The 15096-nt window shown below is 49.3% G+C and overlaps 1 protein-coding gene across 2 annotated transcripts; it reads left to right on the top strand.

Annotated features, from left to right (window-relative positions):
* Nucleotides 1–413: 413 nt before the first annotated feature.
* On the top strand, nucleotides 414–15000 carry LOC119156485 (ILK associated serine/threonine phosphatase). Of its 2 annotated transcripts, XM_037406237.1 has the most exons (12): nucleotides 414–541; nucleotides 1300–1365; nucleotides 1787–1843; nucleotides 2884–3003; nucleotides 3880–4006; nucleotides 5035–5141; nucleotides 5620–5713; nucleotides 7599–7686; nucleotides 8996–9117; nucleotides 10825–10944; nucleotides 12348–12429; nucleotides 12646–15000. In XM_037406237.1, exons 1-12 carry the CDS (start codon nucleotides 496–498, stop codon nucleotides 12784–12786), a joined length of 1170 nt encoding a protein of 389 aa, XP_037262134.1. In that variant the 5' UTR covers nucleotides 414–495; the 3' UTR covers nucleotides 12787–15000. The 2 variants fall into 2 exon arrangements, with proteins under 2 accessions (XP_037262134.1, XP_037262135.1); XM_037406238.1 differs by lacking the exons at nucleotides 414–541; nucleotides 1300–1365; nucleotides 1787–1843; nucleotides 2884–3003 and adding an exon at nucleotides 3010–3212.
* Nucleotides 15001–15096: the final 96 nt, after the last annotated feature.

The raw sequence follows: 15096 nt of genomic DNA, 5'->3' as shown, positions 1-15096 counted from the left end.
CGGGCGAGGATGCTGAGCCGCTGTTGGGCCCGCCAGGGCGCCGGGTACCGGCCCCGCAGAGCCGCCGGGCCGCACCGGTACCGGCCTGCGCCGCTAGGTGGCGCTGAGCGTCCTTCCCGCCCCTGCCAGCCTTTGGTGAGCACAGGGGGGCGGGGGCTGGGCGCGTGCGCGCACCCCCTTCCGACCGCCCCGCCCCGCCGTGGGATTGGTCAGTCTGGCGCGAGGCAACGGGACGGACTGGCCGGGTGGCTCCGAATTTCCATTGGCGGAAAAGGCGCCGCGCCACCGCCCGGCAGGCGGTGGATACGCACCTCGCGGAGCGCGCCCAACAGCGGCCTTCCGCTGCCGCCCCACCACCGCCGAGGCGTGCGGCCGCTTCCGGCCCTTCCGCGGCCGCTGGTTGGCTTCCCGGGGAAATTGGCAGCTCGGGGGGCGGGGCGGCCTCCGGGCAGGAGGAAGCGGCCTTGGCGGCGGTGCTGCCGGCACGGCGGCGGCATGGATCTGTTCGGGGACCTCCCGGAGCCCGGTTCCTCGGCGGCGGGTGAGGGATCGCGACCCCCAGGGCGGGCGCCCAATCCCTGCTCCGCCCCGCGCGGCCCCGGGGCGGGGCCTGGCCCAGGCACGGCCTGACTGGTCGCGGGGCCCTGCCGGGCCTGCCCCGCGCGGCCGTGGGCCCCCAGCCCCGCCGGGAGAAGGCGGCGGCCCCGCGACCAGCTGACCTGCCGGTACCGGGAGCGCGCCCGGGGCGGCAGCCAGCAGCGGCTGCGGGCTCCCAGCGCCTGAAGGGTGGAGCAGGGGGTGCGGGGTGGGAGGGGGGCAGTTAGCAATCGCGGGAGGAATTACAGGGTTTGGGGTTTTTTTGTGGTTTTCTTCTTGCCAGGGGACTCGCTCAGATGCAGAGCGCTGCCCGCGCGGCTTAGGCCATGCCGGAGCCTTTCCCCTCTGCAGCTCGTGGCTTTGTGGAGGGCTGTAATGATGTTACCAGAAATAATACGGTGCTTTCTGGGACCCTCCCATCCTTAATCTTAATCGGGCTGCGGAGGGCTGTTAATGCAAGTTGAATGGGTTGCTAGTTAAAAAAAACAAATTTTAAATGGTTGTTTTCAAGATAAAAATTCACATCATCCCCAGGCAGGCAGTTGTTTTGCTCATGTAGGATGTGCCTATATTAAAGATGGAAGAAAGGTCCATGGCTGTCCTTTGTTTACCTCACCTGTGCTCGCCTGGTGGGGCAGCCCTTCCAGAAGCCACCCAGCAAATGCCTGCAGCAGATCCTCACTCTGCCCTGGTGTCTTACAGGGAAGGAAGCCCAGAAAGGGCCTCTGCTCTTTGATGATCTCCCACCAGCAAGCAGTGCTGACTCAGGTATGGGTGCTCTGTGCCTGCCTTTACTTTGGCTTCCTGTGCTTTCTGCATCAGCAGCTCTTGAGATGAAACTTGTGTAAACCTTTTTCTTTGTTAGACAGGATAAAGACAGTGGTGTTATCAGCACTGACGTGCAGAGTAGCTACTTTCCTCATCTTTTTTTTTTTTTTTTTTCTTAGGATAACCAGAATGTTATAGATGTTCCACATATATTCCATAATACATTCCATATAAATGTTTCCTGAAACAAATATAAGACCTGAGTTTGCCTCCACCATCCAGTAACAGAAGTTGAAATTTGGCTTGCTTTGATAAACTGGCATTTTATAATTTCCTCACCCCAAGAGGGGTGTACAGAGAGCATTATTCCCTCAAAGGAACAAAGGTATTTAGTTATTCTTGCCTTTTTCTTGTACTCCAGGAAAAGGAGGCTCTTTACTCTTCGATGATCTTCCACCAGCCAGCAGTGGTGACACAGGTAGGGAGCTGTGTCAGCTCACCAAGCCTCTGCTGACCTGTTCTTTTCAGGAAAACCCACTGATAGAGTCTGTTGTTTTGGATGCATGGCAAGTTGACCTGGTGTCCGGGTTGGCTGACACTGGTTATGGCAATCTGTTTGCACCCTGATTGTTTAAATTGAGATTCTGACTCTTCAGAAGTAAGCTTAGGTCTGTTCCTAGAAGTATGTCCCTTGGTGTCTTTTGCTGTTGTCTGTGCCTGAATGCTCCCTACTTTGGGAGTGAAAGTTTGTGATTGCAAAGAGCAAAGCCAGTGCTGGCCTGGTGCTGCCAGTGTCTGGCTTTTGTTGCTTTTCTGCTGTGGGCACAGACTGCCTTCTCGTTCCTGGCTGTAAATATCTTCAAAGCCAGACTGCTGGTCTGGCAAGGCTTTCTGCATGCAGCCACACCTGGGAGGAGGTGAGATAATTCACTATACCGTATGAGAACAATTGTCCAGAAGGAAAAATCTAGGATTCTGACATTGTGGGAGTCATACTTTGCTTGCTAGCTTTAATTTGTAACCTGTCTTCTGAAACTCCTAACAAATATGCACATTGAGAGTAATAAAATACATTTATTTCATTATTGTGGGCACAATTTATTGACACATATAACAACAATAATAAAATTAAAGACCTGAAAGGGTTCCAACCTGAAATGTTTGCAAAAAAGGCTGATAGCTAAGAAACAAACCGTGAGTTGGTAGGAAGAATCATCAGCCTGCCAGCCAAACACAAATGTACTGTGCCTGAGGTAGGGTTGCACAACGGGAAGTGATCAAATTGGTGCTTGCTGGGTTAGACAGCAATGTGTACCACAGGTTGTACGTGCTGAGTGGTGTATGCATGTTGTGGTCAGTTAGTATGTCTTGTTCAGTAGTGACTCTGGCCACTTTGTACTGTGTGAGTGTGCAAGCCTGTGCTCCTGAAAGTACTTCAATATAAGACTTGCTGCTGAATTTATGCCAGTAAGCCAGAGCTGGAAGACTTCATTTGCCTGTGTTTTTGCTTTCTTTCAGCCTCCAGTGCTACTGAGCAGGTCTCAGCAGGGAGCCACAGGAAAGGGGAGAAAAGAAAATCCTTAGAGGAAGAAGAGAAGAATGGCAGGGAAGAACTTGTGGAAAAGAAAGTTTGTAAAGGTTTTCAGACAGTTTGAAAACAAATGTACTCGATTTGTACTTTTGACATTGGGCTGAGTAAGTCCAGACCAAAGCTAAGCTTTGGTTCTTCAGTCGGCCTGCGTTTTCAGTCTCTCACAGGGAGCAAACTGCTATGGTGGTCTGTGGAAGCTCCTCAAGCTCCCCAGCGCTCTGCCGCCCTCACCTGGGCCTTCTTACTAGCCCTGCTGGTAAGAAGTGGCAGAAGCTGAGCAGCAAGTGGCTCTGTGTTTGCAGGTTAAGTTCCTGTGCTGCCAAGAGGGGGATTGGTTGTGAAACCTCTGGAAGGCTAGAGCCGCACCACTTCCACAGATCTTCACTGGGCAGCTGCTAAGAAAGCCAGAGAGACTTGCTGTTACATACCGGGCATTTGACTTCAGTGCATGTGCCCATGTGTTATGTTGATGTTTTGGGAATAAGATGTGTTCAGGGGTACAAAGGAAAAACAGATGTGTTCTGGAAACAGCAGACTGGTTTCTTGTCCTCAGCACTTTCTTTAAAGCTGTGCTTTGTTTAATCTGCAGATTCAGTGCCACATACTTGCCCTGTCCTGACCCCTGCCATGGTGCTAAGAGCTCTGTCTGATGCCTAGCAGTCCTGCTTGGCTGCAGCTGCCTGTCAAAATGGGGGCAAGCTGCTTTTATAGCTGCTGGCCTTGGTGGCACTTAAAAACCCATGTTACAAAGTAAATATATCCTGTTCAGCAGAAGGTGCCAGATGTTTTGTTGCAGGGTGGCAGCTGTACTTCTCTGCAGTGCCGAGATAGGGTTCTGAAAGCTGAAAAGTGCTGTTTGTTACCTTGAGCTGAGGAGACAGGAGTTTGATTTGCATGCGTGTGTCTGCTTTGTTCCCCTTTAGGGTCAGTGGGCATTCTTGGATTGAAGGGTTACGTTGCAGAGAGGAAGGGCGAAAGGGAAGACATGCAGGATGCCCATGTCATCTTAAACGATATCAGCGAGGAATGCCAGCCTCTGCCCTCCCAAATGTAAGTGGGACCCAACTGCCAGAGTAAAGCTGTGGTTGACAGCCATCACAGGGTTGAAGGAGCTCCAGCTTACTTCAGCTAAGCCCATGATATGATCCTTTAGCTATGAGCAGCTAATGCTCTTGATTACACCTGCATTGTGGTGTGTGGTTTGGGTTTGTTATTTGGAGACCTGGTGGACTCGTTAACTGTGTTCTTGGACAAATCACAGGACTGTTATGTACAAATATCTATTACGTACATGGCTCCTTGCATGGTGCTCAGTGGATTCAGTCACTAACTTCACAAGCATTGTGAGGGCCCAATAACTCTGGATATTGAGCCTCTGTTACCCAAATGTAAGCATGAATGTTTAGAGACCCTCGGTTAATTATAAGTAAACAGACCTTGCCTTGGGGATTTTATAGTGTGTAAAACCCAAACTGTGGCAGTGGAGAACACTTAAAGAAGAGAAAACATATATTGGAACCGTCTTGTTTGAAAATTTTAAATCTTTTAACAAATTAACTCATATAAGTGTGTGTAAGGGGGAGGGTGTGTATTTAAAAGAGTGCTCAAGCATCATCCTGATACTGTATTTACCTTCTGAACTAGTATTGTCTTGAGAGCGTCATGTGCTGAGGGATATGAATTTCTTGCTTGTAGCATAGTTTCAACATGTTTAGGCATGGAAAAAACATTTGGATTGGTTGGACTGATATCTGTGTAGCGCTGGGGATTTGCAGTGCCCTTGAGGTGAAATGTGTAGCTGCTTTTATGCCAAGTTGTGGTCTATAAACCTCTCTTCTGCCTTTCATTTTTTGAGGGGTGGAAAATTACAAGAAAGTGCTCAGCTCAGTGCTTACACATGTAAGGTGTGTAAATGCTTGAACATGTGAGCTTAGAGTAGAGACTTGCTACCTTTGTGCCTTGGAGTGCAGTATTTATTCAGTCTGGGTGACACAGGGCAGGATGTCAATATACTTGACTCCATCCTCAGGCTAATGGCCTTTCTTAGCCCCTTTCTGCTACTCTTTGTTCCCTCACAGCACACGAGTCTCGTACTTTGCTGTTTTTGATGGCCATGGGGGAGTCCGAGCCTCAAAATTTGCGGCACAGAATCTGCACCAAAACCTGATTAAGAAATTTCCTAAAGGTGAGAGGAGTGGAATAAGGGCTGGAGGACAACCATTGCCTTTTCTGCCTTGACATTATGGCAGTAGACAGGGAAACTGATTTGTTTGGGCATAGTTCTACAGTTCCCATCTCTTATTCCTAGTGGGCTTGTGAGACTGTGCTGTCTCCTGGGGAAGAGGGATGGAAGCCTTTTTGGCACAAGGGTACAAGTAGCCAGTTGTGAACTGCTAAGCAAATGTCAGATGCATTGTTGCCAGTTTTGGCAGTACCACTTCCAGTGAAAATACACCTGTGGGGGAGAGGGTTTTGTCATAAATTCTCTGTGCATGCTACCACACAGATTTTTGGTAGCATGAGCGCAGTATGTGCCCTAGCTTCTCTGCTCAAGGTGTGAGAGGTGCACTGCCTGGTTAAATGTTGCATGTGTGAAGGGAGGGACTGGAATAGTTCAGATGTGTTTTAGCTGGAGCTTAGTTGCTGTTTTCCCTGTCTGACAGGTGAGATAGTCAGCGTGGAGAAAACTGTGAAGAGATGCCTTCTGGACACCTTCAAACACACAGATGAAGAGTTTCTAAAGCAGGCATCCAGCCAGTAAGTGTAAATGTTTCCCATGTGTTTGTATTTCTTAGCTTGCATCTCACAGGCCTTGGTTCTGAGCAGGGCAGGGGAAACCTTGAGTTGTGTCTATGCTTTGGCGAAACCCCATAAGCGCGGCTGTGCCAGGCTGTAACTGCCAGCTGAGTGCCTGCTAGAGCAAGGTCACAGCATGTTTTGGTCTTACTCTGTGATGAGTGATCTGTAGCACTCTTGAGACTAAAATACATGTTTGTGATAAAGGAAGGAACCAAAACATGACCAAGAATGCACCTCTCTCCTTACCAGGGCATTGTTTGCCTTCCTTTGAAAGACTTACCATGTTGTTGATGTGACTTACTGCCTGAGATGGCATCTCTGTGTTGCTGGCATCAAAGTGTGGCAGGAGGGCATCTGTAAAGTGGTACTGTTCTGGTTGGTGTGTGCAGCTTTCTTTAGGGCTGCATTCCTGTTAGTGAGTAGGAGATTGCCAGGCTGGAGCACATCTCTGAGGTTGTTTCTAATGCCCTGTGTTGAAGAACTTCACTCCCCCAATCTAACTTTAAATCTTGATTTCTTCACCTCTTTTGAAAACAGAGATGTTGATGAAGAATGTCCCTCACCTTAAGCTTGTTTCTAACAGGTTGGTTGAAAATGAAGCTGAAAAGCACAGCAACTACTTTTCATGGAATAAATGCCAGCCTGCCTCCCAGCAGGGTTTTGAGTACAAACACCCTCACCTTCTCTAAGTCTCTGCTGAACTTATGCACCAACTATGTGGACTAGGGAAGGTGTGGACTGTATTTAAAATACAGTCACTTTGTTACCGGTCCTTTACACATGTGTGGTTTTGTTCGTTTGGTGGGTTTTTTTTCCAATTTGATAGTGACATCTGTACACAGATGGAGAAGACTGTTGATGCATCTGATTCTGAGATTCCCTGCAAACTTTCCATTTCAAGAAAATTTCAGACTCTTAAGCCTAACCAGATCAACAATTTTGACCAGGCAAAAGAAAAAAGCTTCACTGGGTCCATCACATGTGTCATTCCCAAACCAGTCTCTGTTTGGTCAGAAATGTGACTTGGGACAAAGGTGCTACAAAGGATCACTAGCTATAGCTGTATTGATGATGAGATGAATGATTTTCATTCAGCCACACCTTCAAAGTTAGGAGAAACTGGATGAAATATGTCTAGGAATCAGCCTCTGAAAGCTGCTTTCGCTAAATAGCGGCATCATAGCTGGGCTTCATTGTGGGGAGGACTAGCCTGACAGCTGTAACCTAATAAACACTTCTCATTTTACCTGGAGCTCTAGAGATACAAGCTTAACTACAGCAAGTGAAATATCAGGAGAGTGGCTGAATGAGTTGTGTCGCTGCTGAGGTGGGGTGGTGAGGACTGAGGTGGGTGGGCAGGGGTACTGTGAAAAAAGGAAGGGAAATAAAAGCCAAAAGAAAGGCAGCTCTGCTGCAGTCCTGGCTGTGCCTTCCTTTTGCTGCAAAGGAGCCTCCTGAGGAGTTTGGGGTGCTTGTTTGCTCATGATGCTGTAGCTTCTGGGCAGTCACTGGGGCTGAGCCTGTCCAGCCACAGGTGAGCTTTCCTGGGAGCTGAGTGTGAGGAAGGGGTGGTGTGGGGAGACTGGCTGGCAGTTTTTGAACCAGTTGGGCATTTGCTACGCATTTAGAAAGTGGCACTCTGTGCGACTCCTCTGTCCTCATCCAGCTCACTATTTACCACCAACAGTTTCCCTAGCTGCTTGCAGGCAGCTGCTGGGGGCTTGTGCTAGTTGACTGCTCCATGGTGGCACATGACACTTCCTTCTGTCCCCAGGAGCACTCTGTGCCTAACTTTTTAAACATAGTTTTCCCTACTTAGTAATCTCATTATCATTCCCTTCAGGAAGCCAGCATGGAAGGATGGCTCCACAGCTACTTGTGTCCTGGCTGTTGACAATGTTCTCTACATAGCCAACCTCGGGGACAGCCGGGTAAGCAGAATGGAGAAGCCCACTGCTGGCATCTCAGCTCCTCAGAGAGCTTCATTCACCCTGAAGGGCAAGGTGTTTGTGGGATGTTCCAGTTGCCATGAGCTCCCCAGCTGTTTCTACAAAGCATCTTGTTTTGGGTGGGTGCAGGGTACTTCTGTGTTGTCTCTCATAGTGTAAAACAGCTGTGTGTGGTAGCTCTCTCTTGGTGGCACTAAATATCTCGCAGTATCTAGAATAGAATATTTCAGTTGGAAGGGACCTACAATGATGATCTAGTCCAACTGCCTGACCAATTCAGGGCTGACCAAAAGTTAAAGCGTGTTATTAAGGGCATTGTCCAAATGTCTGTTAAACACTGACAGGCCTGGGGCATCGACCATCTCTAAGGAAGCCTATTCAAGTGTGTGACCACCGTCTCAGTAAAGAAATGCTTCCTAATATCCGGTCTGAACCTCCCATGGCACAGCTTTGAACCATTCCCGTGCATCCTGTCACTGGATCCCAGGGAAAAGACATCAATACACCTCTCCGTAACCCCTTCTCAGGAAGCCATAGAGTGCAATGAAGTTGCCCCTTGGCCTCCTTTCCTCCAAACTAGACAAATGCAGATTCTGCAGCTGCTCCTTGTAGGGCATGCCTTCCAGCCGTGTCACCAGCTCTGTTGCCCTCCCCTGCATGCATTAAAGTGCCTTAACATCCTTTTTAGATGGTGGGCCCCAGAACTGCACATGGTGAGCCCACACAAGGCTGAACACAGCGGGACAGTCCCCTCTCCTGACTGGCCGGTGACGCTGTGTTTGATGCACCCCCAGCTGCGGGTCGCCCTCTTGGCTGCCAGGGCACACCGCTGGCTCCTGTTGAGCCTGCTGCCACCCGCACCCCCAGAGCCCTTTCTGCAGGGCTGCTCACCAGCCACTCCTCTCCCAGTTGATGCTTGTGCCTGGTGTTATTCCATCTCGGGCATGGAATCTGCACTTGCACTTAATAAATTTTATGCCATTGATTGTTGCCCAATGCTCCAATCTATCTAGATCCCTCTGCAAGGCTTCCTGTCCCTCAAGAGAGACAACAGCAGCTCCCAGTTTGGTATTGTGAGTAAAATTAGTAATGGTGCATTCAACTCCTGCATCCAGATCACTGATAAAAATATTGAACAGCCCTGGCCCTAGGACTGAGCCATGAGGAATACTGCTGGTGACCAGTCACTGGCCAGATGTAAATCCATTCACTACAGCTTGCAGCTCCTTCTCAAGAAGTTCTTGCTGCCATTTTGTTGTTGTTGACTCATGAGGGTCTTTTGTCAGCACAGGCGATTCTGTGTCGTTATAATGAAGAGAGTCAGAAACACTCAGCCTTAAGCCTCAGTAAGGAGCACAATCCCACCCAATACGAGGAGCGTATGCGGATACAGAAAGCTGGAGGAAATGTCAGGTAAGTGTCTAAAGAGTGTAAGCAAGCAAATCTAAACTCTGGGCCCAACTTCGGGACTGAGCACTGTGTTTCTGGAGTTTTTCTGACACCAGCGTGCACGCTAGTGAGAGCCCAGAGAGAATCTGTTGCTGCCTGTGGGAGGCATAGTGGTGCCTGAGATATCTAGGATTCAGGGGCTTGAGTTGGTTGATGGGGGCTGGTTTCCCTGGGGGCTTACAATACTGCAAAGGCAGGAACCCATGTGAAAGCCTGACAGTGTGATGCAAGCATGGACATGCTTAAGCTTGCCCTGCAGAGCTGGACTTGATTGTTTAGGAAGTTACCACTTGCTGCACTCTGTGGCATTGGACAAAACTCGCTTGCAGCATCAGCACTCTCCTTCCTGGCCCTGTAAGGGGGGGGGGGCGGTTTGAGAGGGCACAAGGAGCCCTCTATGTCAGTTGCTATTGCTCCCCTAGGAGTTAGCTGGTGCACTGAGGCAGTCTACTGGAGGGAGGTTTATGGAGGCAGAGCAGAATTATGTTAATGTTCCTGTGCATGTAGGTGTGCATGGCGGTTTGGGCAGCGGGTGCTAAACACAGCAGCTGTGCCTGGCTAGGTTCTCTCCCTTCTTTGAAGGCTGTTTCTTTGTTTAACGGCATCCTCATGAGAGAGGACTTGGTGCAGGTGAAGTGTCTTAGTGCCTGTGGAGGCAGAATGCCCCTTAGGGTAGGGAGGGGTGGCTCAGTTCTGTCCTGCTACTGTGTCTGGAGAGCCTTGTTCCCTTTATCTCTGGGGAGCACATGCTGCTGCTTATGCTTAGCACTGATCTATCTTTGCACACAAGAATGTGATGGGCCAGTGTCTGTTAGCTCTCTTCAGAACAGGGGGAACACCTCCCTGGCTGCCTGGGAGCCTCTCCCACTGCTTGTGGGTCAGTATGTTGGACTCAAGAGTTAAGTCTCAAAGTGTATGAGCATTAGGTCTTTGTGATGTGCCTTGCTGCTTGCTTTTACTTCAAGCGGGGCTGGTTGGAATACAAGATGAATGAGCTTGTGTCTTTCCAGGGTGCATAAAGAACCTTTTGGGGGAGAAGATGCTTGATTGTTGGAAAGGTAGAGTGTGGGAAGCTGCTACTGTTGGGACAGCACTCAGTTACTTAGAAAAATTTAGTAAACAAAACTGCTTCCCAAGGAGGACTGTAACTCGAGTTTCACAGAACTGGTTGCTGCGATCAGTGGTTAGTAAAGACCAAGTGGTCAGGAGAAAGTGTCATGGTTTTCACTCTCTGGAACTGCCCCCAGTTGAGCCACTCTGTAGGTGTTGGAGTCCTGATAAGCAGAGCACAGGAGGGGCTGCTGGCTCAGGCCTGGTCTTGCCTGCTGCCACTCTGTGCTTCTGTTGAAATGCAGTTTGCTAGATACCTTGCAAAAAAAATATCTGTGAATTCAAACTTCCACCTCCAGGAGTTCAGCTCAGCATGTAACTCTTACTTCCCTGGCTTGCTAGCTAAGTAGGCCTTGAGTAGGCCCCTCTCCACTTGTTTCCCAGAGCTTCACACACACGTGCAGAAAGGCAAGGAGACTGAAGGGAGGATCTGGACCTGTTGGGGAAGTGGGTCAGAATTTGTATGAGGTAGCTAAACGCACCATGGAGAGTGTCCCTGTCAGGCAGTGCAGTGAGATCTGTGCGTGGGGAGGGCTCTCAATGTTTCCTTTCCTTGTGCAGGGATGGAAGAGTCCTAGGAGTGCTGGAGGTTTCCCGCTCCATTGGGGATGGCCAGTACAAACGCTGTGGTGTTATCTCTGTGCCAGATATCAAACGCTGCCAACTCACGCACAACGACAGGTAAAGTATGCCCCCCACGCACAAGGGGTTTGGCTGCATCTGAGCTCTGCTCAGTGGAAGTAACACAAGCTGCACAACCCTGTATGCTCTGCTGTTAGGGCCAAGGCACTTCAGACTGATCACCGGGAATCAGAGGATGGTCTCACTGCTGACATCTCTCTGCTCCTGTTCCTAATTGGTATAATGGGATAATGCTGCTGTCTCACTCTGCCAAGATACTGTGAAGGCTCCTGTTGGTGAACCTGGCCTTGCAGCAGTGATAACATACACGAGCCTAAGACTTCCTTCATGCTCTGAATAAGTTCACACACCAGTGTTCAGGCAGTTGGTTAAGGCTAGAATTCTTGGGTCCCCGTCCTGTCCAAGTGTTGTTTCTAGCAGTCGTTGTGCCTGCAGATGCCATTGCATTTGTCTCTGATGTTTGGAGAATTGGGATACTTTTCTAACATGAGATTGGCAATGACAAAGTGCTGTGAGCTTTCATGTCAGTATGGCCCTGCAGGCTCTCTGAGGTGAGAGTGTAACCCAGTACTGCTGCTTTTTCTGGGATTAGAGTTCTGTATCAAGTGATCCACTAGAATATTTCTAAAGATATTTTGAGCATCAGGCTCTGAAATGATGTCTTCAGAGACATGTGCTGCTCTGGCAGGCTGGCCACCTCTGTGGGATGGTTGTAGTTTTCCTTGTCCAGTGACTGTGTTTAGGGCTCCTGGTTAATACAACCTGTGCAGGCAGGGAGTGTACAGCAGGCTGTCTCCCCTGTCCTCTGGTGGGGAGCTGGGAGGCAGCTCGCGTTGCCTTGGGCTTTGTACCCCCTCAGCCTTCTGCAGCCCACAGCAATACCTTGTGGCAGAGTTTTCCGATCACAGTTACGCCTCTTTCTGGGTTAAGCTGCTTGCTTTCCTTCCAAATATTTCTGTTTAAATTAAGTTATTGCACACCTCGGAACCATGGAAACATAAAGGATTTAAAGGGATGCACATAGGGTATTAAGCTGTCTGTGTTTATCTATTTCCTTACATTGGCTGCTTCACAGGAAAAATACGTGAATGAAAAGGACTTAAAGGAAAGTAGCAGTTCCTAGAGAAATAACAGAGCTTTCCATCAGGGTGTGGTCTTGCCTAATAGTGCGGTGTCGGTAGGACTGTCAGGGTGTCCTGATCTAGGTCTTACATTGTTTGCCTGGCTCCCTGGCCTGTACTTTGAATTGCCTCAGCCCTGTGAATGGTGGATTCTGGAGCAACAAAGGCCTTCTGGTGCTTCAGAGGGATTTTCAGATGAGCTCTGTGGCATCTTCCCTTTGGATTGGAGCATGGGTACTCATAAAATAGCTTGGAGGGATTTTACTGTAACTGGGGAGCCAAAGGTTCAGCCTTGGAACCTGTCTTTTGCTTAATTTCCAGGTTCATTCTGATAGCATGTGATGGCCTCTTTAAAGTCTTTACACCAGAAGAAGCTGTGAACTTCATTGTGTCCTGTCTGGAGGTGAGGAGAAGGCAGCATGGGGACTGGGTTTGTCAGTGCAGGGGACGTGAAATGGAATGACTCTGACTTGCAGAAATGTACTTCTACCAGGGTAACCTCCCTTATACCTGAAGTTGTCCTTATTCATTTTGCTTCCTGATGCTTGGAAATTACTATGTGCTTGCACGTACACACTTTGGTGGGAGCAATGAGCATCATCTTTCTTCATCCCAACAGGATAAGAACATCCAAACAAGAGAAGGGAAGCTAGAAGCAGATGCTAGATACGAAGCTGCGTGTAACAGACTGGCCAACAAGGCAGTACAGCGAGGGTCAGCAGACAACGTCACCGTCATGGTAGTCCGGATAGAGCACTAAAAGATGAGGTGTGGCAGCAGGATCCCCAGCTTGCAGCGGATGTAAGGGAAGGAAGAAGTTTGTGCACATGCATGTGTGGCCGGGGGAGGGAGGGTCCTGCTGTGTGCCCTTCAGTGTAAATAAAGTTTGTTTGTTTGGTTTTTTTCTAGTAGTTTTAGGTCACTTGGCTAGCAGTGTTTTCTAAGTGGCTGCCACAATGGATCAGCCTATGTGGAAATCTCGTGTCCTGTCAACCCCCCGTGAATGTCTTGGCAAACCAAATAAATCCATTTGGCAGAGGTGCTAGCAAGAGCAGGCGTCTGTGGGCATGAACTCTGCCAGCTGTTCCAAATGGTGCAGTTGTGCTGTTCATTTTTTTGAGCTTTGTATGAGGCCCTGGGACAGTCCCAAGCTCTTAGAACTCCATGGAATCTCCTGGTCATGCTGCACTGTACAGACTGTGCTGTACCCCAGGGCTATGGTGTGGACTGTCCTCTTAGTGCTGGGAAGGAAATCTTTTGGTTCTGAAGCTGGCTTGTGAGGTTGCATGCAGCTGAGTGAAGGTGCTTGTGTACTGTCCTTCTGCTTGCAGAAAACATTGGGGTCTTATCCCAGTTGTTGATGCAGCAAAAGTGGCTGTGGTTTGCTCTTGATGTTTATTGGGAAAATGTTTTCACCAAAGGGACCTGCCAGGCAGCTGAGATCAGGGCAGGCTCTGTGCTTGTCTGTGTTGCTATCTGAGGAGTAGGCATCTCGTGTTTTCAGTACTTGTTGCTATTAGGTGTCTGGTATCTCATCCCGTCCCCATTCCTCTACCAGCTGTTGCTGCAGAGTCAGTGTGCTGTTTTCCAGAAAGAATTTGGCTTAAGACCAAAGGACAGTGTGAAAGCTAAACAGATTGGACTACCAAAGCACTTAAAATTCTGGATTATGCAACTCTCCTGTCCAGTGGTTGAGATGGTGCAGTGAGGGAGATGAGCCAGTGGATCTGTGCAGTGGTTTCTTGCACAGGCTTCTTGCTCTGCATGAGGAAGTCCTAGAGAGAGGTTGGGCAGGTTGGTGCAGGTGGTGCCTGCTGTTCTGTGCATAGTCTGGCACAAGGTTGTGGGGCTACCTGGGTTCTTTCCTGTTCCCTATGTTCCCTGGAGCTTTGGGAGATGGTTGGTCCCACATCCTGGGCTGTTTTCTTGAGCACACAAAAACCATCCTGTTTGGGACAGGTGGCTTGACCATCTTTAATCTATTTCTGCTACAGCAGAAGTCAGTTAAAGTTCATGGACTTATGCTAACACTTAAGCTAACCTGGCCTAGCTCCTGCTAACTGTCTGCATCTTCTGCAGAGTACTGGAGAAGGAGGTGGGCCTCTGGCACATACTTTGGGTAGTGCTTGTGTCTGCCAGCTTGTTCTGCTCCCAGCCATTCCTGCATACTGTGACGTACTCTGCCATGTGAACTGAGAGGGAATTGCCCACTCAGCTGCCTCTGCTCTTTAAAGTCAAATTTTGGAGAGCCAAGATGGAGTAGCTTGGTGTTTCTTCAGTCTAATGCAAAAGAAACCCTGACTGCAGATCTCAGAAGGGTGACTCACCCTCCGTTCTTGCCTCCCTGCTTTCCACGGTTCTTGTGCTGGGAGAGCTGAGCCAAGCACCCATCTCTCTCATGCTTCCTCCAGGAGGCATCTCTTAATTCCAATGCAAGAACTGGTGAGGGAATTAGCACCTCTGAGCTCCCACTGACTCTGTTCTTTCTCCCTCCTCTTTCAACTCTTCTTTCTTTCCCTTTAGAAAGAGTACTGAAAGCACAACTCCGACTAGGAATGTAATACGCAGTGCTGTTGTACAGTTAATAACTATTTCCATTAAATGGATTGTATTGTCCATTTTTCAGGGCAAAGGGGAAAAGGAAGCACTGTGGAGAGGGTGTCACCATGCTTGTGAGTAGCCAGCCAGTTAGAAAGGCTGATTTAACCCCAACTTTAGTGGAAATCAGAAAACTGTGTTTGCTGGTAGGGTGGGGTCTGCAAGAGGTTTCCTGAAAATAAACTCTCCTTGCCTCATTGCTTAGCAGCGTCCTGCTACTGTGGGGAGCTCTGAGACCACCACCCTGGGAGTGGGCCATGGAGAAGTGCTGTACATGCAGCTCCCCTTCCTTGGTGGTGACTTGAGGTTCTGGCCCCCTCCCAACACCTAAATTAGCCCCCCAGTAGCTCTGACTTAATAAACTCTTTCAATTTTGTGTTCAAGTGCACTGGGTTCTTTATACCTCGCTCACAGAGGACAGCTTACCAGCTCAGCAAGTCCCACTCTCTGACAGTCCTTTTCTATCTTCTGA

Source organism: Falco rusticolus, chromosome 13 (assembly GCF_015220075.1).
Source record: "Falco rusticolus isolate bFalRus1 chromosome 13, bFalRus1.pri, whole genome shotgun sequence".
In the NCBI taxonomy this organism is placed as follows: Eukaryota; Metazoa; Chordata; class Aves; order Falconiformes; family Falconidae; genus Falco; species Falco rusticolus.
This window is presented reverse-complemented; position numbering and strand designations above follow the sequence as displayed.

Excerpts from the sequence above, each read along its gene's own strand:
- LOC119156485 (XM_037406237.1), top strand. The coding sequence starts at position 496 with ATGGATCTGTTCGGGGACCTCCCGGAGCCCGGTTCCTCGGCGGCGG. Across the intron at positions 1,366-1,786 it reads AGCAAGCAGTGCTGACTCAG|GAAAAGGAGGCTCTTTACTC; the intron begins GTATGGGTGCTC and ends CTTGTACTCCAG. Across the intron at positions 5,714-7,598 it reads CTAAAGCAGGCATCCAGCCA|GAAGCCAGCATGGAAGGATG; the intron begins GTAAGTGTAAAT and ends CATTCCCTTCAG.